The sequence below is a fragment of the Myotis yumanensis genome, unplaced genomic scaffold (genome assembly GCF_028538775.1).
Source record: "Myotis yumanensis isolate MYYU_CA2020_CCGP unplaced genomic scaffold, mMyoYum1.0.hap1 SCAF_2, whole genome shotgun sequence".
Lineage (NCBI taxonomy): Eukaryota > Metazoa > Chordata > Mammalia > Chiroptera > Vespertilionidae > Myotis > Myotis yumanensis.
In genome coordinates this window covers 23450014-23475587 of record NW_027223753.1, presented here as the reverse complement: position 1 = coordinate 23475587, position 25574 = coordinate 23450014, and the positions used below count along the sequence as shown (strand labels likewise).

The following is a 25574-nucleotide window of genomic DNA, read 5'->3' as shown; positions in this document are numbered from 1 at the left end:
ATGTTTCTAACTCTCTTTCCCTCTCCCTTCCTCTCTGTAAAAAATCAATAAAATATATAAAAAAAAAAAAATAAAATAAAAATCAAGTGAATAAAAAATCTGACGAACAGAATAAACTGTTGAATAGAATAGAATCAGGGGCATAGGAAGGGAGTGGACTGACAATTCTCGGGGGCAAGGGGTGTGGAGGGTGCGGGAAGAGACTGGACAAAAATCATATACCTATGGACGAGGACAGTGAGGGGCAGGGGAGTGGCCTGGGAACCGGGTGGAGGGGAGCCATGGGGGGGAAAAGAGGAACAACTGCAATAATCTGTACAATAAAGATTAAAAATAAATAAATTCTATTTCACCTTAAAAAAATACAGAAAATAATTCAGTGAATTTTAAAGGAGGCATTGTTTAAAAGTTAGTTTGCAAGAATTTCCATTAATCACTCTAGACCAGCCGTGGGCAAACTACGGCCCGTTTGAAATGAATAAAACTAAAAAAAAAAAAAAAGACCGTACCCTTTTATGTAATGATGTTTACTTTGAATTTATATTAGTTCACACAAACACTCCATCCATGCTTTTGTTCCGGCCCTCCGGTCCAGTTTTAGAACCCATTGTGGCCCTCGAGTCAAAAAGTTTGCCCACCCCTGCTCTAGACAATCCCCTCGCTTTTAAAAAAGTTAATTTTTACAAGATATTTTAAAAGAGAATGTACCTTTTTTCTTTTGAACATTTAAGGGACATACAAATAGGAAAGAAAAAATTTAAAATTATGAGTTTCTTCACAACAAAAAAAAGTATTAATGGGATTTTGAACATTTGGAATGTTACTAGAATTTCTAAAGTTAAAAATTTTAAATAATTAACCTAATCTTGATGCTTCTATACTCATAATCTGCTTTGCTGAAATCTACTACTATGTATTAGAAACTTTGCTGTTGGCAAAGAGTCTTTATTAAGTGCTCTACAAACTATGTTAGATAAGCCTGGCTTATGTTAGTATTACAAAAGATGTGATTACCCTTTCTGTCCGATCAGCACAAAATAATCGAGTGTGATGTCTCTTCTGAACTACAATGTAGGTTATTCCAGGTTGATAGTCTTTCTCCAAACTGATGCAGGCTTCTCGAATTGCTAGTAGTTCATAATATAATACCTAGAGAAGATGAAATGGAATGACTTGACATAGCCATTCTCTTACACAGACTTCAAAGTAAGATAATTATTTAGTCTCAGTATTTCTTAATGTCATCACTTACAGCTAAATATACCTCTCTATTTCTTCTTAATTATTATCAGAGCATGGTCTTAATAATCAAGGCTTATACATCCATAGTAAACATTTTAAAAGGAAGCATCAAATTTTGATTTTGGGAACTCTCAACTTAATTAAGGTTTCTAACTTCAGAACTAGACACCATATTATATACACAGTATTTGATTTAACCATAGTATGATGAGATCCCAGGCAACCAACCTGCCTAAACTGTCCCTCTGAAACACCATCCCGATAGAAGATGATACGAGTAGGTTTGAATCGAGTTGACTTATAAAATTGAATGAGAAGTTCTCGGACCATGGAGGCCAAGTCCTGGATGATCTCCTGTCGGGGTCTCTGAACTCGTACTGTAGCACAGTATCTGCTTGGGTGGGCATCCATACTACCTACAACCTAAGTTGGAAAAGTAAAGAAAAATAGAAAATTAAGATAGTCAAGACTACATGATTATGAATTTACTGCAATTAAAAAATTGAAAGAAAGTACATGGATTTCATTTAAACTTGTATTTTACTATAACCTTACTATTTACCATTGTTCATTTGGAGGATAATAAAAAACAGATAATTCCCAGTGAAGAACAGAATAAAAGACCCAGTATAGGGTCAAAATTATTTTCCTATAAGAAAGACTGCACTTTACATTTAACAATTAGATTCTAATTTTGAGATGTCGCTGGTACCTAATGATTAGTAAGGGGAAAAAAGAGACAAAAAGATGTACATAAAGAGAATAAAAGAAAGAAGATAAGTAAAAAAGAGGACCCATGAAAACCCTTGATTTCTCTTTATATCTTTTACACTTTAGCAAACCACCCCCGGAAGCCATACTGAAGACTCTGGCATCATCTTAGGACTGCTATGCTTTATAAATTTTATTTTATTTTTTTATTATTATTATTTTTTAAAATATATTTTATTGATTTTTTACAGAGAGGAAGGGAGAGAGAGAGAGTTAGAAACATCGATGAGAGAGAAACATCGACCAGCTGCCCCCTGCACATCTCCCACTGGAGATGTGCCCGCAACCCAGGTACATGCCCTTGACTGAAATCGAACCCGGGACCTTTCAGTCTGCAGGCCGACGCTCTATCCACTGAGCAAAACGGGTTTCGGCTGCTTTATAAATTTTAAAAGAATTTTACTTCTATTACTGCAATGTCCTAGACCAGAAGGCTTGAATCCATGGTCAAGTATTCCTGCGTTGTATTTGTGTTTTTTGTCTGGTCCTAAGAGAAGCTAATCTTGGTTTTGAGAGTAGCTATCTGAATTTTCTATGTTGTGTCTTGTTTAATACTGTTATGTGTTTGGAGCAGAGGGAACTTTGAAGCATGAACTTGTAAGTTCACCATGACTATAGTCACTTATAGACCTACTGAAGCATGATCTCTGGAACCTGAATATTTTAAAAATGTTTAAACATCATTCTAGGCTGCGAACCAGCTTATGGTAACTGTGCCTCCAGCTTCTCTCTCTTCCAGGGTAGTAGTTATACCAAAGTCATGCTTCAAAAATGGAACTCTGCAGTGCACTCAATGTTCAATGCAGCATTATTTACAGTAGCCAAGACATGGAAACAACATGTCCATCAATGGATGAATGTTACTATCATTTTCAAAGATAAGTAAGGTTTATTGGATTGTTAAAACTTCAACTTTATGTAAAGATTATTATACTAGATAATAAAAAATATAAAAAATTTTACAGCTTAATTTCTAAAATTCATTAAATATGCCTAAAATATGTTCACATTTTCAAAAAAAAAAAATTTTTTTTTGACGTTCTAATGTAAGAATTTGCATTCACTCAAAATGTTGGTAGTTGTTAAAATCAAGTAATGTGCCCTAACTGGTTTGGCTCAGTGGATAGAGTGTCGGCCGGCAGACTGAAGGGTCCCAGCTTCAATTCCAGTCAAGGGCATGTACCTTGGTTGCGGGCACATCCCCGTAGGGGGTGTGCAGGAGGCAGCTGATCGATGTTTCTCTCTCATCCATGTTTCTAACTCTCTATCCCTCTCCCTTCCTCTCTGTAAAAAAATCAATAAAAAATATATTTTAAAAAAATCAAGTAATGTTCAAGTTGGGCAAAATATCATATGGCTTTCTCTAGTTTAAGAAATACACTTAACACTTGGATTGCGGGAAACGAGTTAAGTCGGCTCGCGTGAATTGCGCGTACTCCGCGGGAGCCGTCTTAACTCGGTTCATATAGATTTGCGGTGGAGTGCGGGAAACGTGTAAACTCGGGCCGATTGTAACTGCGTATTACCAAATATTTGTTTGTTTGCCGTTCACAAAGATACCTACCTGCGTATGCGAACCGTTTCATACCCATTGGGGTAATAGGTATCATAAAAATCCCTTGTAAGTAGAGAACACTTTATGGCGCTGGTCGAGTACAATACCGTTAGGGTACCAATGTATTGTTTTCTCATTTTATAACCGATATCCCTGGATATCTCACCATGCAAAGAGAATAGTTATTGAGAAATACTTCTTGTGTCCGGACGTCTTTAGTTTTGAGTTTTGTGAATATTATTACGTGTTTAAATATTTAAATATATTGTGATAAAGACATTCATATAGAATTTTTTAACCAAATAAAATAAAATCGTTCCGCAAAGTGTTCGCATAATAATTATTTTTTTATATCAGATATCTATCGGAGTACCGCTATTTTCAGTTAGTATTATTTTTATTTGCTTTAACCTAGAATGTCGCAGCATTCAGACTATAGTGATGATGAGTTTTGTGCAGACAAGTTGTCCAATTATTCTTGTGATAGCGATCTTGAAAATGCGAGTACAAGTGATGAAGATTCTAGTGATGATGAAGTAATGGTGCGTCCCAGGACATTGAGGCGACGAAGAATTTCGAGCTCCAGCTCTGACTCAGAGTCAGATATAGAAGGCGGGAGAGAAGAATGGTCGCATGTTGATAATCCACCGGTCTTAGAAGATTTTTTAGGGCATCAAGGATTAAACACAGATGCTGTTATAAATAATATAGAAGATGCCGTGAAATTATTTATCGGAGATGATTTTTTTGAATTTCTTGTAGAGGAGTCAAACAGGTATTATAATCAAAATAGGAATAATTTCAAACTTTCAAAAAAAAGCCTAAAGTGGAAAGATATAACCCCTCAAGAGATGAAGAAGTTTTTAGGGTTAATTGTTCTCATGGGACAGGTGCGCAAAGATAGAAGAGATGACTATTGGACCACGGAGCCATGGACGGAGACGCCATATTTTGGTAAAACGATGACGAGAGACAGGTTCCGACAGATATGGAAAGCTTGGCACTTCAATAATAATGCGGATATCGTAAATGAATCAGATAGACTTTGCAAAGTGAGACCAGTACTAGATTATTTTGTGCCTAAATTTATAAATATTTACAAACCTCATCAGCAATTATCACTAGATGAAGGGATCGTACCTTGGAGGGGAAGATTATTCTTTAGGGTATATAATGCTGGCAAGATCGTTAAATATGGAATATTGGTTCGTTTGTTGTGCGAAAGTGATACAGGATATATCTGTAACATGGAAATTTATTGCGGCGAAGGAAAGCGATTATTGGAAACGATACAAACAGTAGTGTCTCCATACACTGATTTGTGGTACCATATATATATGGACAATTATTATAATAGCGTCGCAAATTGTGAAGCACTTATGAAAAACAAATTCAGAATATGTGGAACAATCCGGAAAAATCGAGGTATACCTAAAGATTTTCAAACAATTTCTTTGAAAAAAGGTGAAACAAAATTTATAAGGAAAAATGATATATTGTTACAAGTGTGGCAATCAAAAAAGCCTGTATACCTGATTTCTTCGATTCATTCTGCGGAGATGGAAGAAAGTCAGAATATTGACAGAACATCAAAAAAGAAAATTGTCAAACCGAATGCACTCATTGACTACAATAAACATATGAAAGGTGTTGACCGGGCCGACCAATACCTTTCATATTATTCGATATTGCGGAGGACGGTCAAATGGACAAAAAGGTTGGCAATGTATATGATAAATTGCGCATTATTTAATTCTTATGCAGTTTACAAATCAGTGAGGCAAAGAAAAATGGGTTTTAAAATGTTTTTGAAACAAACAGCTATCCACTGGTTGACGGATGATATTCCAGAGGACATGGACATTGTTCCAGACCTTCAACCAGTACCGTCTACTTCTGGAATGCGGGCTAAACCACCTACATCTGATCCACCATGCAGGCTATCGATGGACATGAGAAAGCATATGTTACAGGCAATTGTCGGAAGTGGAAAAAAGAAAAACATTTTGAGAAGGTGTCGCGTATGTTCCGTTCATAAATTGCGCAGTGAGACACGCTACATGTGCAAATTTTGCAATATACCTCTACATAAAGGGGCGTGTTTTGAAAAATATCATACGCTAAAAAACTATTAATTTCTATTTGTTTTGATTTATTATGAAAATTTTATTTTAAACTTTAAAAATATGTGTATATTTTTAGGTAATAAGTATTTTTTGGGTTTTTCGTATTTAGTTTATATATATCGAATTATTTATGTACTGAATAGATAAAAAAATGTCTGTGATTGAATAAATTTTCATTTTTTACACAAGAAACCGAAAATTTCATTTCAATCGAACCCATACTTCAAAAGATACAGGCATTTTAAACTAACTCTGATTTTGCGCGGGAAACCTAAATAATTGCCCGCGCCATCTTATATTTTGGCGGGAAATTCACCCGACACTGTAGTGTTAAAAGAATGGACACGGAAAAATTATAAGTATAGAAGTGGGCAAACTTATAGTAAGGACTAAAACAAAGAATTTAGGTCAAAGTATTAAACTGGACAAAGGTGGGAGATATTTATATTGAAAAAAGTGCAACCCACCAATCTTATATGTAATGCATCTTTCTGTATCAAAGACAGTAATGAAATATGTAAGCAAACTTTTTGAATTACAAAGTAACTGAAATATACAATCTTGGAGAAGTCAAATAGACAAATTAAAGTAGGAAATAAATTAAAGATTTGAGCAATATCATTAATAAACTTGATTTAATAGCTATATATGGAACTTGTAGCCCTCAAACCAGAGCAAAATCATTCTTCTCAAAAAATCCAAAGAACCTATGAAAGTTGACTTTCTCTCTATCCTATTTAAAAAAAAGAGTAATATGCAAATCAACTGAACGGTGGAATGACCAGTCGCTATGACATGCACTGACCACCAGGGGGCAGATGCTCAATGCAGGAGCTGCCCCCTGGTGGTCAGTGCACTTCCACAGGGGGAACACCACTCAGCCAAGCCGGCTCACAGCTGGCCAGTGCAACGGTGGTAGCAGGAGCCTCTCCCACCTCCATGGCAGCACTAAGGATGTCCGACTGACAGCTTAGGCCTGCTCTCCAAGCCATCAGTTGGACTTCCCCCAATAGCTCCTGGGCAGCCAGAGGGATGTCTAACTGCCAGCTTAGGCCCGATCCCCCGGGGAGTGGGCCTAAATTGGCAGGTGGACATCCCTTGAGGGGTCCCGGACTGCGAGAGAGCACAGGCCGGGTTGAAGGACCCTCTTGAGTGCACGAATTTTCGTGCACCGGGCCTCTAGTCTACACTAATAAAAGAGAAACATGGTAATTGGCGTACGACCGCTACCCTTTTCATTGGCTAATCAGTGAGTATATGCAAATTAACTGTCAGCCAAGATGGCGGCGGCAGCCAGGCCGGGATCAGCGGAGCCGAGAGGCCTCCCGGCCGCCTGGATCAGCGGCCGAGAGGCCTCCCGGCCCCAGGATCAACGGAGCAGAGAGGCCTCCCGGCCCCAGGATCAACGGAGCCGAGAGGCCTCCCGGCCCCGGCCTCGGGATCAACGGAGCCGAGGGGCCTCCCGGCCCCGGCCTCGGGATCAGCGGGGCCGAGGGGCCTCCCGGACCCGGGATCAACGGGGCCAAGAGGCCTCCCGGCCGCCCGGATCAACGGGCCGAGAGGCCTCCCGGCCGCCCGGATCAACGGGGCCGAGAGGCCTCCCGGCCGCCGGGATCAGCGGAGCCGAGAGGCCTCCCGGCCGCCCCGATCAGCGGGGCCGAGAGGCCTCCCGGCCCCGGGATCAGCGGAGCCGAGAGGCCTCCCGGCCCCGGGATCAGCGGGGCCGAGAGGCCTCCCGGCCTGGGATCATCGGAGCCGAAAGGCCTCCCGGCCCCGGGATCATCGGAGCCGAGAGGCCTCCCGGCCCTGGGATCAGTGGGGCCGAGAGGCCTCCCGGCCGCCCGGATCAACGGGGCCGAGAGGCCTCCGGGCTGCCCCGGGATCAGCGGAGCCGAGAGGCCTCCCGGCCGCCCGGATCAACGGGGCCGAGAGGCCTCCCGGCCGCCTGGATCAACGGGGCCGAGAGGCCTCCCGGCCGCCCGGATCAACGGGGCCGAGAGGCCTCCCGGCCCCGGGATCAGCGGGGCCGAGGGGCCTCCCGGCCCCGGGATCTGAGGAGCCTGATGGAAGCCCTGTGTGTTCATGCACCCTGGGGGTGCAGAGGTCCTTTCCTAGGCAGAGGCCTATGGCGAAAATTTCGACTCTAAGAAGCAGCCTACGGCCTGGAAGGGGGCTCCCCTGACCTCAGTGCTGGAGAAGACCATTAAGCAGAAAACTAAAGAAACCGATTTTACATCATTTCCCAGGTGGAGAATAGTTGGCATGTAAGCCCCTGACCAGTGCCCAGCCTCTCCTCTGTCAGTCTATCTCACTCTTAGGTACCATGTTCTTTGTTCTGTCTTAACTGCAACTCATTTTTAAACTAGATTGCTTTTAAAAGAAGACTAAATAAAGTTTCCCTTAAGTTATTTAGGTGGTGCTGGGGCTGCTGGGGCTGCTGGGGGCCTGATAGAAGACACAAACATGCAATGGGGGGCCTGTACCCAGCAGCCCGAAGGCCCGCCACCTTGGTGCTGGGGCTGCTGGGGGTATCAGAGACACAAACCCGCAGGCCCGGCACCCAGCAGACCCAAGGCCTTCGTGGCAGAACTAAGGAGCAGCAAGCCAAGCCGTAGGAAGCAGCAAGCAGGTGGGCAGTAACAAGGGAGGGGTCCTGGACTGCAAGAGGGCACATGCTGGGCTAAGGGACCCCCCCACCCATCCCCAGTGCACGAATTTCGTGCACCGGGCCTCTAGTATATTTATAAAAGTGGTTTCAAAGAAAATATCATTAAAATTAAAAAAGTTGAAATCAAATGATCCTTTAAACTTTAGATAAGATAAATCTGCTTAATGACACTCACAGCAGCAATAGAAGGCTTCTTTCCATCACCAGCTGGTGGATGAGTGACATCTGCTCCCAAAAAGATCACTGGTTGCTGGAACACAGAAGGTCTTAAACACATTTTTTAAAAGAGTTAGATAATTCATTTTTTTTCATTATCCATTTATCTGTTTCACATTACTGTAACACAACTGCAAGTTGCTGACACAGCACAGAGAAGGTCCTATATAGACAGCTTCATAGGCCTGAAATACTGACAGCTTTATTCTCTTAGTTCATGAATCCCTGGCCAATGAAGTAAAAGCTGTCCCAGTGGGTCTATCCAATGTCTTATTCAGAGCAGTTTTTTGCCTTAAGTAGTGGTGATGGTGGTTGCAAAGGGAAACTGCTGCCAGCATTCTTCATAATAAGCATAAAATGCTAGACTTCCTCATATTAATCCACCATTTTGTATCAATCTTTCTTTAATGTACTTATATTTTAAGCTTATGTACTTATATTTTAAGCTAAAGAGATTTCTCAAGGCAAAAAAAGATAATTAAACTATACACAGAGAGGGATTATGGGAGTTTACTACTCTTCCTCCCATGGCCAAAAATATAAATTTGAGTAACATATAATTAACAGTTATAAAGTAGTTAGTTCATTTTATCTCTGCAACTATATCCTTCAAGCGATTATTCCTTAGTTCTTGGGCTTGTTGATAACATTCTATATTCATCTCACTTATGAATCTCATCTCATATTTAATAGGAATAGGAAGTAGAGGCAGCAAGGAAAAATAGGGAAAAAGAGCTTTATGTCAAACACACATCCTTATTATAATGCTTATCTGTGTGCATACTGGTGAAGATATTTAAAAAAGCCCAAGCCGCTTCAACTATTAAAAGACACCTGCTGTTCAATTCTCCAAATAACAGTATCTTCCCCAGCACCTGTTTCTAGGTCATTAGTCTCATACTTCCTTAGAGCTTAGATATGATGGCGATCCACAGTAACATCCATTGTCCCACTGACTGCAGCAGGGGTTGATATACTTTCTTAACTGATAAAATGAATTGACATCCTCCTTGCCCATCCCCCCACCATCCATTCTTCCCTCATTTCCTCAGTAAGTAGGCTTATGACATAAGTTGTAGATGACTAGCAAATAATAAGAAAATTCTGGGCTCTCCAGTAAGAAATAAAGCTCTCTATACTTTCTAGATAGGCGAGAAGTATTTTGCATACTAAATGAAAATGGAAGTGGGAGGGGATTTTTAAAAGGAAATTTCTTAATCTTGCTAATCCAAACTCTTTTAATTTTTTGCCAAAATGTCTCCTCATCTCCCATGGCAGGATTCATCAAAGCTGTTTCTAAACAGATTTTAGATGTGACAATATATAGAAAAAATTAAGCTAAAAAACAATATTTTATCAAGCAATTGGCTTCACTTACCTTTGATGAGGTACAAGAATATTATTGATCCCTCCGAGTTTAACATTTATCTTTAGGCACAGATTTGAGAGAGTTTGGGGGGATGTTTTTATTACATTCTTGACTTGAACACACTGTGTAGCCATACCCAAAAGTGTATCTCCTACACGTTTCACCTCCGCTATGGAACAAATGCAGATACCTCTAGTTAGAAAAAAGGCTGAAAAACACTGTATTTCTCCCCTTTAAATACATTACTGTATTACAGGGCACCAAAAATTACACCAACACTAAAACAATGCTGTTAAAACTTAATGTATACAGACAGTCCTCGGGTTATGTCGGACTCGACGTACGTCGTTTTGTGGTTACGTCGCCATCTCCCATTTATTTATAAAAAAAATAGTTCCGTTATTTTGACGTATTTACATATGTGCTTTATGTTTTTTATTATTTATTAACCACAAGTAAAGGTCAGGAATTGTTATCTTTCTTTTAAATTTTTTTTTACTGTTTCACTTCATTACTGCTGTGTATGTGCTCCATGTGAGTGATGTAGGTGCTTATGTAAGTGGTTCCGACAACTTACGGCGAAAATCGAGTTACGTTGCGCCGTAGGAACAGATCTCCAATATAACCCGAGCACCTACTGTATTGCTTTGAAGATCAGCTTAAGCATTTACTGATAATTTTTTCGACTGTTTTCTTCTTTGTGTACTAGTAAAAAAGTTTATTTGTATAATCCTGAAAACACTATAACCACAATAACTGATAAACCATGCAGAGAAAAATATAATACATAACCCCTTGTTATCATTTTACTGTATTCTCTTCAGTAATTTTCTCATTTATATGATTTTAATGCAGTTATAATCCTGATATATTTACAGCTTTCAATCCTATTCTCCAAGATTTAATTTAAAAAGTACAGAGAGACTACAGTGTAAAGAATAAAAGGCCCCTGTTCATTTCCCTCTCTCTGCCATTATAACTACCACAAAGAGTTCAGTGTACTTAACTTCTTACACAAAACACATGGGAAGCATTCTAAAATAAAAATTGAGAACACACTATACATTCTATTTTGCAACTTGTTATTTTCACTTAATAATACAGTATGTTCTGAATCTCAATATATAGGTTGCAGTTATCCTGTTTTTAAATGCCATGAGGTATCTGACTAGTCACACACTGATATATTTTTAGCTTATTTAAGTTCTTATTATTTCAAATGATTCTGTGGATAGTATCCTTGTATATTTATTTTTGTTTGGATGTGTAACTATAGCCTCAGAATAAATTTCTACAAGTAGAATTAAGAGTTAAAGGTATATATATTTAACATTTTTAAACATGCTAACAAACTGCCCTCCTTAAATACTTATTCATTCATTCAACAAATATTTAATGTGCACCTAATCCATGCTAGTACTGTGCAAGGCTCTGGATATATACAATAGTGAGTTAATAGAGACACTGTTCCTGTCCTCACAAAGCTTATAGTGTAGTCAGAGAAACAGGCATTAATTAATTAAAACCCATAGACCTGTACAAAACAAAGAATGAACCTTAACAAACTGTGGACAATAAGTTAATAATAATTTATCAATATTGGTTCATTAAAAGTACCACACCAAGATAGTATTAATAATAGAGAAAATTATGTGCAGGGGAGGGGAGGTATATAGGAACTTTATATTATCTACTCAATTTGTCTCTAAATCTAAAACTGTTCTAGAAAATAAACTCTAGTTCTTTTCTTCCCTGGCTCCTTGAAGATCAGTCGCCATCATAAATGACACAGTAACTATTTGGACCAGGAAGTTCATGACCAACAAACTACTTCAGCGTAAACAAACGGTCACTGACATCCTTCACCCTGGGAAGGCAACAGCATCTAAGACAGATATTTGGGATAAACTAGTCAAAATGTATAAGACCATACCAAATGCCATCTTTGTGTTTGGATTCAGAGTCGATTTTAGAGGCGGCAAGGCAACTGGCTTTGGCATGATTTACGATTCTATAGATTTGCAGGACCTGGCCTATATGAGAAGATGATGCTCTGCCTCATTAGTCATTAAAGAAATACGAGCCCTCGCCAATTTGGTTCAGTGGATAGAGCATCGGCCTGCAGACTGAAGGTCTGAGGTTCGATTCCAGTCAAGGGCATTTGTTTTTCTGTTTTATGTCTTGTGTCATTTTTTTAGTTTATTAAGTTTTTTTCTTACTGATTTTATAAATTCTTTTAGTTTAAACCCTTCTGTATTTTGTCACAGCTTAAATATATTTTTAATTTCATAACCATCATTTTAAATCACTGTATAATATTTCATCAACATACTATAACTTACGCATTTAAAATCAATTCTTAAGTTTTTATGAATGTCATTACAAAAGTTTTGTGCATGGAGATTTTTCTTTCTTTTGAACACATTTTAGAATTAGAAATACTGAATTGTAGACTAAAAACACATTTTATATATTTTTTTTATGAGAATGATGCTATCAATTTCTACATTCCCTGCATACTCACAAGTACTAGGTATTATAATATTTAAATACTAGAGGCTTGGTGCACGACATTTGTGCACTGGGGGGGGGGCGGGGGGGGGGAGGGTGAAGAGTCTCACAGCCCGGACTGCGCACTCTTGCAGTCCAGGACCCCTTAGGGGATGTCCGCCTACCAGCTTAAGCCCGATCCCTCCTTACTGCCCACCTGCAGCAGAGGCGGGAGAGGCTTCGCCACCACCGCTGCGCTAGCCAGCAGTGAGCCCAGCTGCTGGCTGAGCGGCATTCCCCTGGTGGGAGCGCACTGACCATCAGGGGGCAGCTCTTGCGTTGAGTGCCTGCCCCCTGGTGGTCAGTGCGTGTCATAGGTGACTGGTCGTTCCGCCGTTTGGTCGATTTGCATATTATGCTTTTATTATAGAGGATATTTGCTAATTTAGTAGCATACAATTTTTCTTTTTCTTTTTTTTAACTTTTTACTTACTGATTTTAGTGGGAGGAGGAAAAAAATGTCAATTTGTTGTTCCACTTATTTATGCATTCATTGGTTGATTCTTGTATGTGCCCTGACCAGGGATCAAACCTGCAACCTTGGCATATCAGGACAATGTTCTAACCAGCTTAGCTACCAGGCCAGGGCTAAATTTTTAAATTTTTAAAATTAATTTGTACTGCCGAGACCGGTTTGGCTCAGTGGATAGAGCGTTGGCCTGAGGACTGAAGGGTCCCAGGTTCGATTCCGGTCAAGGGCATGTGCCTGGGTTGTGGGCACATCCCCAGTGGGAGATGTGCAGGAGGCAGCTGATCGATGTTTCTAACTCTCTATCTCTCTCCCTTCCTCTCTGTAAAAAATCAATTAAAAAAAAAAAAAATATATATATATAAAAAAATTAATTTGTACTTTACTGGTGAAAACTAACGTTTTCTTATATATTTAGTTGTTTTGTTTTTTTCTTGAGAAATTTTGTTTATATTCCTTGCACATTAATTTAAAATATAATAACTTTTTCCTTTGTTGAACACAATAACATCTATATAAATATTTTAACTAATAATAAACTAGACTTTTATTGTCTCTATTTGCTGCAAATATTTTTCACTTTCTATTGGTTTCCTTTTAATTTTAGTTACACATTTGTGACATACAGGAATTTTAATTTTTATGTAGTCAAATCTAATAATTTTCCTTTGCGAATTCCATCATTTCTAAGCTTAACTGATTATACTCCATTCAGTAGTTTGAAAATTATACTTTCTTTGTGTTTTTCCATAATTCAATGATTTATATTTAACTTATTAATCTCACAAAAGTTTAATTGGTTTATAATAAAATAGCTAAACTTTACTGAGTTTTTATTATAAGTGTTTCTTCCAGGTCATTTACATATGAAAATTTATCTAATTCTTACAACTACCTTGTAGGGATTAGTTATTACCGTCACAATTTACAGATAAGAAAACTAAGGTTTAAGTAACTTACCCAGATCACACAAAGGTACTATATCTGGCAGTACCTGGGTATTAAGCAGCACAGTCTAACTCCAGATCCATAGTTTGACTCCATAACCACTATATTATACTGATAATCAAGTGATCAATGGCATTTAAAATTTTTTTTTTTAGAGAGAGAAAGGAAGGGAGAGGGAGATCAATAGCATTTTTAATGCTTCTTCCTTTAACCATTGTTTTTATTTGTTGTTGTTGAATTGAACATATCAAGATTTTATTGACATACTAGAGGCCCGGAGCACGAAATTCAGGTCCCTCAGCCTGGCCTGCACCCTCTCACAATCCGGGACTGCTGGCTCCTAACTGCTCAACTGCCTACCTGCCCGATCTCCCCTAACCGCCTCAGCCTGCCTGCCTGATCGCCCCTAACTGCTCTCCCCTGCCGACCTAATCGCCCCTAACTGCTCCCCTGCCAGCCTCATCACCCCTAACCACCTCTGCCTCAGCCCCCATCACCATGGCTTTGTCCAGAAGGAGGACCGGATGACAGGAAGATGTCCGGTCTATCTGGTCTAATTAGCATATTACCCTTTTAGTAGTATAGATAAAACAAAATATGAAGTTTAGAACTGGATCACTTAACCCTTTCTCTTCTTATTTCCTCCCAGTTTAAAATGCTTCCATCTCTTGATAGCCAGCATTCTCTTAGATCTGCAGTTGGGCTCAACGCATTCAAGCCTCAGCACAATCTTCTTGTAGTTTTAGCCTTTTTTGCAGAAAATTAGTTTAGTCTGCCCACCATAGCCACTGTGCTTCCCATCATAATGCCGCTTTCCCTGCACATAAGAGAGAATCCTTGCCCTTCTTGTACTATGTGGTAACCCTGTGGGGTTGATGCTTGCCACACTTCTTACAGAATGTCCGGTGGGTTTTAGGAATGTTCACCATGTTTGCGAGAGCGCTATCAGAGGGAAAGCTTAACCACTGTTTTATAATGCCTACTTTAACTACCAAAATTCTTTTCACCAGGTCTCTTCATAGACAAATCTACTGATTTGTCTTTTTAAAATAACAAACATGGTTTTAAACACTGTCAGCTATAACATTTTTGCAAGTTTTAGGATATGTTTTAGCATCATTCTAAAAGGAACATCATATACTTGAGGAAAAATGAAATCTTAAGGTATTCTTACCATATACTGGTGTCTTCCCTGGCAAGATGACAATAATGAGCTGTAGTCCAGAGTACGTGTTCTTGAGATGCCGGAACATGGGCTCCACGCTGTCTGCCCCCTGCGCATATTTGCAAAAGCAAGGCTGGCCCTGGATGGGCATTCCTGCATCTTTAGAAATCTTACGCAACTGGTCCGTAAAACCCCTAGAAGGAGCAATCACTAAATATAAAACATTTGTCTAATCATCAATACCTACAAAGTAGTAATGGAAAGTTTGGGATGGGAATGGAGAATGAAGCAAAGATTAATGTGCTCCATAAATGAAGAGGTCACCACACTATTGATGTTTAGGACAATGTGGGTCAGTAATCTATTTTGCAAACTAACACTACTATACAGTTGTGTAGCATTTTGTAGTTTACAAAGGGCATTAGTAATAAATGTGCTGATTAAGAGCTCAGCTCTAGAGTTACCAAGAGAGGTTCTAATCCCAGTTCTGTTACTTACTAGCTTTGAAATTTTAGGCAATTTTTTTCAGTTTCTTTCATTTGTAAAATGATTACTTCCAGGATAGAGTTGGTGTGCAAATAAAATGAGATAATACACGCAAAGCCCTTAGTACACTGCCCAAGACATGGTAAGATCTTGATAAATTTAAGTTACTGTACATTTTCTAAATTGATCAAGATTCATAAGAAAGAGGTAGGTCATGAAAAAAGAAGTGGTAGGTCAGGTATTATTCCCATTTTATAGGTCAGGAAACAGTTTCAGAGACATTAAGTATTTGGCTAAAGTCAAATGATTAAATTACAGAGTCAGAACTCTGACCTAGTCCAGACTTTCCTTCCATATTAGCTTTCTCAGAAAAGATTAAAAAAGAAAAATGAAACCAATACTTAAAAACAAATGAGGTAGGCAGCACTTTTAAGTATTTTTACCCACACTAAAAAAACAAACAAAAGACGAATAATTTCATATTCAACCAAAATTCTCCATTTAGCTTAGGATAAATGAATAGTGATGTCGAGGTTTAACAATAACTTTATTTGTTTTAAAAACACATAAGGTCCTAAGTCAAGGATCTCAGTTATCGTTGATGAAAAACACTCTGATTCCATGAGGGCAGAGATAAGGTTTGTAGAAATTCCCTTCTTCTTCTTGAAAAAAAATTGGAGGATTTGTTTTTGGTCTCTAGAGGTCACGTAAAATAATCGTAGCATTGTAGTTAAACTGTCCTTATGACATTTTACTTGAAAGCAAGGGGATAAAAACTTTAGAGAAAAATATAGTAAGTGAACCTTAAAACATACGTTTAGATATATGGAGCCAATAAAAAGGAGTGAACAGAATTAAATAAATTTTTTTATTTTTTCACATAAGGAAACAAGGTAAATTCTGATTTGACCTGGGTAAATTGGTCTCTAAATCACTCAAAAACTATTCGTTAGGGGGGCAAGGGCATGAGTGGGGGGTGGGGTGGGGGGTCATGTGGGGATAAGAACACATATGTAATAACTTAATCAATGAAAAATTAAAAAACAAACAAAAAAACAACAAAAAGAATTATTCGTTATGGGCATACTTTATAGGCTCTATTAATGGAGATTTAAATTAGATGCCAATCATTTTACTAAGAAAATTAGATTCTAGAGGGGAGATAAATTTAAATAAATAATTATAATTTTTACACAGAAAGTGACAAGTGTAAATAAAGATATTAATAAATTCGTATGTTTAGAGTTAAGAGATTATTTCCAGAGTCACAAATGACAGAAGATTGAATAGCATTTATTTATTTATTCTTTCTTTTTACCCTCACCCAAGGACATGGTTTTTTGTTTTTTAAAAATTGATTTTGGAATGAGAGAGAGAGAGAGAGAGAGAGAGAATCTATGTGAGAAATGTTGATCCAGGGATGGAACCCAAACTAGGTACCTGACCGGGAAATTGAACCTGAAACCTTCTGGTGTGTGGGATGATGCTCCAACCAACTGAGCCACCTGGCCAGGGCAGATTGAATAGTATTTAGATGAGCAGAGATAGTAAAGAGTAGCATAAGTGGAAATGGAAAACAATGCCAGGGAGATATAAGAAATGCAGTGCTACAGTTTTCTGTCCAAATATGTGAAAATGAAATGACTTAAGAGGCAGGTGAATTATTTGAAATGTTGTACTCAGTTTTAATGTTATTCTTTGTCAAAGAGAAGTCTAAAAGTTTTGGAATGGGGTTAGTCACAAGAGGAACTGGCACTCTTTCACAACAGCACAGCTCCTCAAAGAAAAGTGACAGCAGAAGCCCCTGAGACTGCTAAAGGCCCAAAGACCTGAGAGTCCCAAATGAGAGGAGACAGAGAAGAAGTCAATATGATAAAAAGGAACATGGAAGGCAAGAATGGAGAGAAGGTCAGAAATAAGTCATTGTGCCCTAGCCAGTTTGGCTCACTGGTTAGAGCTTTGGCCTACGAACTGAAGGGTTCAATTCCCAGGCAAGGGCACGTACCTCGGTTGCAGGCTCGATCCCCGGCTCAAGTTGGGGCGCATGGGAAAGGCAACCAATCGATGTTGTCTCTCTCACATCCATGTTTCTCTCTGTCTCTCTGCTCCCTTTCAACTCTCTCTAAAAAAATGGAAAAAATATCCTTGGGTGAGGATTAACAACAACACAAAATTTAAAATAAAAAGCCTGGCTGGCGTCGCTCAGTGGTTGAGTGTTGATCTATGAACCAGGAGGTCACAATTCGATTCCTGGTCAGGGCACATGCCCAGGTTGTGGACTCGATCCCCAGTGTGGGGTGTGGAAGACATTGTGGATGTTTCTATCTCTCTCTCCCTCTCCCTTTCTCTCTGAAATAAAAAAATATATATTTTTAAAAAGTAGTCAACTGTATCTAATGCTGCACAAATTCTGAGAAAAATAATGGCTGAGACGAGACCATTAGAACTGATAAGCACAAAGATACTGGAGATCTTCCAGAAACCAGTTTCAGCAGAGCATTAAAATTTCTAGGAAGGAGAAAGAATGGAAGCCTTGGAAGCCTGAGAGAATAAGTTAGGTAAATTAAAAAACTGAAGATGTTTTTGTTTGTTTCAAATTTACTCATTCATTCATTATTTTTTTTACAGAGAGAGTGGAAGGGAGGGGGAGAGACAGAGTGAGAGAAACATCGATGTGAGAAAGACCCATTGATTGGTTGCTTCCTGAATGTGCCCTGACCAGGGCTGGGGATTGAGCCCTGGTACATGCCCTTGACCGGAATGGAACCCAGGACCCTTCAGTACGCAGGCTGATGCTCTATTTACTGAGCAAAACTGGCTAGGGCTATTATTATTTTTAATCCTCACCCAGGATTTTTTTCAATTGATTTTTTTTAGAGAGAGTGGAGGAGAGGAGACAAACATCGATGTGAAAGAGATACATCGATTGGCTGCCTCCTGAATTCACCCCTACCAGAGCTGGGAGGGTTGAACCTACAATTGAGTATGTGCCCTTGACTGGGAATCTAACTGTAACCCTTCCGTCCGTGGGCCTATGCTCTAACCACTGAGCAATGAGCCAGGGCTTGTTTCTTACAAATTTATCTTTTTTTTAAAAATATTTTTTTTTATTGATTTCAGAGAGGAAAGAAGTGAGTGAGAGTGAGAGAGAGAGAGAGAGAGAGAATCAATGATGAGAGAGAATCATTGATTGGCTGCCGTCTGTATGCCCCACACTGGGGATCGAGCCCACAACTGGGGCATGTGCCCTGACTGGGAATCGAACTGTGACCTCCTGGTTTATAGGTTGACGCTCAACCACTGAGCCATGCCGGCTGGGTGTTTCTTACAAATTTAAACAGAAGATTGGTGAGCACTTACAAATTGAGGACAAAAATCTGGGGTAGAGGGAAAATGGTGGAGATGGAGGCCAAACTTTGAAAAGTAAGGAAGTGGAAATGAGGAGTTAAGCCACTCTTTTAAGGAACTCGAATGAGAAATAAGAATCTTATTTAATACTATTATCTCTATTCTAAAAAGGTAAAAATTGAAACATAATGAGATTAAAAAATTATCCATGGTAATAAAGCTAGGAAGTAGCAAGGTTGGGAATTAAACGTAGTTGCCACTACAGTCAATGATGCTCCTGCTATACCACTTAAGCTAGTCTATTAGGACAGTGGTTGGCAAACTGCCGCTCTCGAGTCACATGTGGCTCTTTGGCCCCTTGAGTGTGGCTCTTCCACAAATACCACGTGCGGGCACGCACGTACAGTGCGATTGAAACTTCGTGGCCCATGCGCAGAAGTCGGTATTTTGTGGAAGAGCCACACTCAAGGGGCCAAAGAACTGCATGTGGCTTGCGAGCTGCAGTTTGCCGACCACTGCATTAGGATGTCTACAAGAATGAATTAGTGAATTTATGATGACTAACAAATTCAGGAATCTTCATCAAAATATTGAGAAGAAACATTTTTAAAGGCTCAGCGATTAAGTACACGTCATACTGAGGCAACATGGGTTAGAACATTAGCTGAATAATTTAAAACTGAAATACAAAATTTTAAAACAAAACGGTTTCAAAGCCAAACTAATGACAAGACTTACTTCAGTATTTCTTCTCTGCACTGCCTCTGTGTGGCAAAACAAGCTATAGCCCACATTTTGATTTCAACTCCTGTGTGGAACTGTTTCCCTCGCATGTCCCATACTCCATGGCTTGGTGTTGCTACTGTTCGATTCTACAGAAGAAGGAGAAATAGAAATACAGCAGAAGAGAACAAACACTTAATATAGTTTATTTCAATAGCGGATATATATATCTAATATTCTACATGGAATAGGTTATTCTAAATCAATATTATTTATACTTTATCATAGAAAAACAAAAACTCTACTAAACCCAAGCGAAGACACCTTGAAACAAAAAAATGTTGAAACAATAAAACATTTTCAAATTCAAGACTTAGAAATCTCCATACATAGAAACTGTTATGTTTGTAATTAAAAACTACCAAGAGGTTTACCCGTCCTCCATACTGGAGCATAGGTGCTGGAAGTACGCGTCCAGTTACATGGGCCATTTCATCCCGAACTTTAAATTGAAACTCCTGAACAAATGGATCTGTTTCATAATTTGCACTTCTTACCTAAGAGCAGAAAGTTAGTAGTTACTTAAAAAAAAAAAAATTCCTCCAAATCTCCTGCTTTACGTATTAGAATTCTCTATTTTTTTTCCTTTCACTGTGTCAACATGTTTTACAATAGGTTTCCTTAATGGTACCCTAAGCTATATATAGAGCAGAGAATCTTAACCCGGGGTTCACAGATCATAAATGATTGCAGGAAGTCTGTGAACCTACTGGTAATTTATAGAAAATTTAAATGTATTACGTTGAATAATAAGAAATTTCAACTATTTATGGCACACGAAAATGGTAATTTTATATGATTAAACATAAAATATTTTGGAGAGGGTGGTCTAGAGATTGCAAGAGAGAGAAATACCTAGCCTAAAATATACTATTAAAACTATGTAGAATAACAAATATTGATATGTAGAATAGCAAATATTGATAACTATTTTTCCTCTAATTACTATGGCTTTCTCCCAATTATTTGATTTATAATATATATAAAATTTACTTCAAGCCCAGCTGGTGTGGCTCCATGGTTAACCATGGGCCCATGAACTAGGAGGTCACGGTTTGATTCCTGGTCAGGGCACATGCCTGGGTTTCCAGCCCGATCCCCAGTAGGGGGTGTGCAGAAGGCAGCCAATTAATGTTTCGCTCTCATTGATGTTTCTATCTCTCTACCCCTCTCTTTCTCTCTCTAAAATCAATAAAAAATGTACTTAAAAATTTTACTTCATGCCGAAACCGGTTTGGCTCAGTGGATGGAGCGTCGGCTTGCGGACTGAAGGGTCCCAGGTTCGATTCCGGTCAAGGGCATGTACCTGGGTTGGGGGCACATCCCCGGTAGGAGATGTGCAGGAGGCAGCTGATCGATGTTTCTCTCTCATCGATGTTTCTAACTCTCTATCTCTCTCCCTTCCTCTCTGTAGAAAATCAATAAAATATATTAAAAAAAAAAAATTTTTTTTACTTCAATATAAAAAGTACCATGGTGCAAAATTTACTTAATGGGATACACTTGAGACAGATAAGAAAGCCAGTATGAAATACAGATTATAATTTTTATATATATTCATACATATAAAGAATCTGTTGTAATTCAGTGTAGACTTGGATCTCAGAGTTCAATTCATGTTTATAGCATGCTATACACACACACACACACACACACATACATATGTGTATATATATACACATACATATACACACACATGTATGTATATATATGTGTACACACACACACACACATACACACACACACACACACTAGAGGCCCGGTGCACCCTCTCACAATCCGGGATCCCTTGGGGGATGTCCAACTGCCGCTTTAGGCCCAATCCCAAAGGGATCCCTGTGGGATCGGGCCTAAAGTGGCAGTCGGACATTCCTCTTGTAATTCGGGACCACTGGCTCCTAACCGCTCGCCTGCCTGTCTGCCTGATCACCCTTAACCACCGCTGCCTGCCTGCCTCATCACCCCTAACCACTTGCCTGCCTGTCTGATCACCCTAACCGCCTCTGCCTGCCTGATTGCCCCTAACCACTCTGTGTGCTTGTCTGATCACCCCTAAATGCTCGACTGCCTGCCTGATTGCCCCTAACTGCCTCTGCCTCAGCCCCCGTGGGTTCATCCGGAAGGATGTCTGGAATGACATCCAGAATGACAGCTGGAAGGTCATTTGGCTGTCCAGTCTAATTAGCATATTACGCTTTTATTATATATATATATATAAACTGTTTTTCAAAACATTTACTTCGTCTCAGGGTAAAGATCAAACAAGGCCATTGTTCAAGCTTTTGAGTAACAATCCATTAAAAGTAACCTATATAATCTAAATATGTAAAAAGAATCTCCTCAATGATTCTCTCATCAATGATGTTTCTATCTCTTGCCCTCTCTCTCTCTCTCTGTAACCAATAAAAAAATATTTTTAAAAAAAGATTGCTTTTGAAAATGCTTTTAAGTTATTTTAGGTAATATTCATATTTCCAGACTTTTTCTCTTCACTTGGACAATTTAAATGATGCTAAAGAAGAACATAAGATAGCCTGGCTAGGTAGCTCAGTTGGTTAGAGCATCGTCCCAATACAACAAAGTTGCAAGTTCGATCCCTGTCAGAACACAATATAAGAATCAACCAATTGTTGAACACATAAATGAGTGGAACATAAATCTAATAAAAAAAAAATGAAGTGCTTTATTTAAAGAAAAAAGAAGAACATAAGATCCAGGTGCCTTTTATTTTTCATTTTGCCTTATTACATCAGTTTTTTAAAAAATATATTTTATTGATTTTTTTACAGAGAGGAAGGGAGAGAGATAGAGTTAGAAACATCGATGAGAGAGAGACATCGATCAGCTGCCTCCTGCACATCTCCCAATGGGGATGTGCCCGCAACCCAGATACATGCCCCTGACCGGAATCGAACCTGGGACCCTTCAGTCCGCAGGCCGACGCTCTATCCACTGGGCCAAACCGGTTTTGGCTATTACATCAGTTTTATAAAGTGGTATTGATAACTCTTCCTTCCTCCCTATTTAGAACAATGGGAGAGCTTAGAAACCCTACGTGGTGAGAGCCATCTGATATTTCTTGAAAAAAAATTTTTTATTTATTAAATTGACTGGGGTGACATTGGTCAACATGAACGTATAGGTTTCAGATGTGGGTTTCTATAAGATCTGTATATTGTACCATGTGACCACCACCCAAAGTCAAATCTTCTTTGGTCACCTTATATTAGAACCCTCTTCTCTCCCCACCCGTCTTCCCTGTCAATCACCACACTGCTGTTTGTGTTCACGAGTTTCAGTTTTATATCCCACATATGAGTGAAATCATATAGTTCTTAGCTTTTTCTGACTTATTTCACTTAGCATAATGTTCTCAAGGTCTATCTATGTTGTTGTAAATGGTGCTATTTCATCCTTTCTTATGACTAAGTAGTGTTCCATTGTGTATATGTACATCTTTATCCAGTCCTCTATCACAGGAAATTTTAGTATTTCTTTGTTCATTCTGTAGTTGTCAGTCTGATACTGGGGGTTAAGCAATCCTACGATGAGTGTTGAACCTCTCACTACCGCTAAACATGATACCTTTACTTTTCTTCCTTTCCCCCTCCTCTTTTAGCTGGGAGGCAATAAAGTTCCAGTTCACTAAATTGAAACATTAGTTCTGAATCTGTTCTGTATCTAATTAAAGAGTTTGGGATTAAATTAAAAGGGTCTAACCTTTCTCATAGAACCTACTAAGGTTTACCCCCAGAACACCACTATATTACTTCCATGATCCCTTATAATTCTCATAGTTCATAAAATGGTAATTAGGTATAAGCTGATAAGGAGATGGTTCTTTAGTAGCTCACTCTAATATATTTTTAAGTCCCATTTCTAAGGTTAAGTACTAACCAATCTGCTAATTTCGTCTTGTCTATCTGGTGCAGATCTTGCTGTTGCTTTGATCATAGTGGAAGTCTGATTGTCCGTTAGCTTCTTGATACATCGTTGCCCTGCCACAATATTACAGACCTATAAATAAAAAAAAGTTTTGTACTAGATGTATATATCCTTTTTTAAATCTCAGTGCCAATTACATATGAAATTATATTTTTAATATACTTCATCAAACTATTACTTTTTAATATCATATTAAGTAAAATAGTAAACAATACTGCTTTACAGTATGAGAAGAGGTAAAATTTATAACTTGAATAAAAAGGCTGAAAAGAAGTGTACCAAAATGCTAACAGTGGTCACATTTAGAGTGGTAGGATTGTGGATAAATTTTTTCCCTATTATTTTATTATCAAAAATTTAGAATAAAATAAATGTGAGCATATAAAGTTATAGGTCATAAAAGACCACACCAGAACGATGAATAAGAAGATATTAATAAGCAGCCTAAACACATTACTTCTAGTGGCAGATATGTATGTTTTTGCTCTTGCCCCACTTGCAGACAGGGAAGGTGTGGGTACTTCAGCTGAAGAGTATACTTTTCTCTGAAATACTGTGCTACTGTTCTCTCCACAGTTTGGCCATTTTCTAACTGCAAAGGAAAGCTGAAAAAAAAAAAAAAAGTGCACATTAACAACTCTTATCCCATTATGAGCCAGCAACACTCCCAATCCTTTAACTTGAGCAAGCTGCCTCACATCATCTCTGCTGACAAACACCAGCTTTTCTTACGTTTGATGACTGGCAGGCCTTCTTGTTACATTACAAACACGGTATTTCCGTCTCATTGTTCCACAATGAGTCACTTCAACCTTCAGACCTGTTCCCAACAAGAAAAACAAGGTTACAGACTGTCAAATGTAAAATATTTATAGCTACCAAATCTGTTCACTACTATAAAAACTCAAATAAATTCTAAACAGAAAATTTGTGATAAAAGCAATGTGATATTAACAAAGGATTTTATATAAAACATTGCAAATAATGGTTACAATTACAATAGACTTAACTCCAAACATCTTCTCTATCATGTCAAGCTCTACACATTAAAAAATAATATCATAAAATCTACAAAGCTTGTAGATCATGGGACAAAGTTCTCCATTAATAAAAACCTTGTTCACTTACTGAGTGAAGATCAGAATTTGGTAAAGCTCAAGAATGAAGACCTTCAGAGCTTTTTAAAGCAGGAAGGAAAAAAAAATCCTGGCCCTTTTAACGTTAAGTGGAGTGACAATTTTGATGAAGTATAATATAGTGACACAGCTTTTAATACTATTAGAATTCAAATGCAACCAAAAGAATCCTAGATCAGGTGATCCCTACTTTCTTATGGAATCACTGACTTCTTTGAGAATCCGATGAAAGCAATAAACTTGGGAAAAGGCACATAATTGAACATGTGATTTTTTATGTTCCTGGATTCTTGTAGCCCATTTGTGGACTCTAGGGGTTTGAGGATATACACCTGCTTTAGAAAGGGAAAGAAGAACTTTTAAATCATTGGCTAAAATTCTTTGGGATACATTTTCTTAAGCAGTGCTGTCCAACAGTTTTCTGAAATGATGGAATATTTGCTATCTGTGCTAATATGGTAATCACTATCAATGTGTTACTGAGTACATCAAGTGTATAGCTACTTTGACTGAGAAACTGAAAATTTAATTTTAACAAGTTTAAATTCAAATAGCTATGTTTGCTAATGGCTACTGTATTGGCCAATGGTTTTAGAGCTATCTAGAGGAGTTAAACACATACAGTGGTTACTGCTCACAGATAAACAACTCCACTTCTATGGCCTACACTCCAAAGGTGGGAATCTAAAAATGGGTAGATGGAGGGAAACTTTCAGTTCCCTGGTAGTACTCATAGTTACTTTTGTATTATTTCCCTTTTATATCTGTGATTCCTATAGTGCAGTGGTTCTTAACCA

The 25574-nt window shown here is 38.6% G+C and overlaps 1 protein-coding gene across 2 annotated transcripts in view; it reads right to left on the bottom strand.

Annotated features, from left to right (window-relative positions):
- AGO3 (argonaute RISC catalytic component 3) overlaps window positions 1-25574 on the bottom strand; it is a 113984-nt gene that overhangs the window by 26931 nt on the left and 61479 nt on the right. The window contains exons 7-16 of one of the 2 annotated variants that reach the window (XM_070404725.1): window positions 24374-24461; window positions 24099-24246; window positions 23594-23713; window positions 20059-20193; window positions 19652-19785; window positions 15089-15273; window positions 9957-10116; window positions 8538-8628; window positions 1471-1665; window positions 1015-1149 (exon numbers count right to left, since the gene is read on the bottom strand). In XM_070404725.1, the coding sequence (XP_070260826.1) occupies window positions 1015-1149; window positions 1471-1665; window positions 8538-8628; window positions 9957-10116; window positions 15089-15273; window positions 19652-19785; window positions 20059-20193; window positions 23594-23713; window positions 24099-24246; window positions 24374-24461 (1391 nt within the window). The remainder of the gene's footprint in view (window positions 1-1014; window positions 1150-1470; window positions 1666-8537; window positions 8629-9956; window positions 10117-15088; window positions 15274-19651; window positions 19786-20058; window positions 20194-23593; window positions 23714-24098; window positions 24247-24373; window positions 24462-25574) is intronic. The other variant, XM_070404726.1, reaches the window with a different exon arrangement.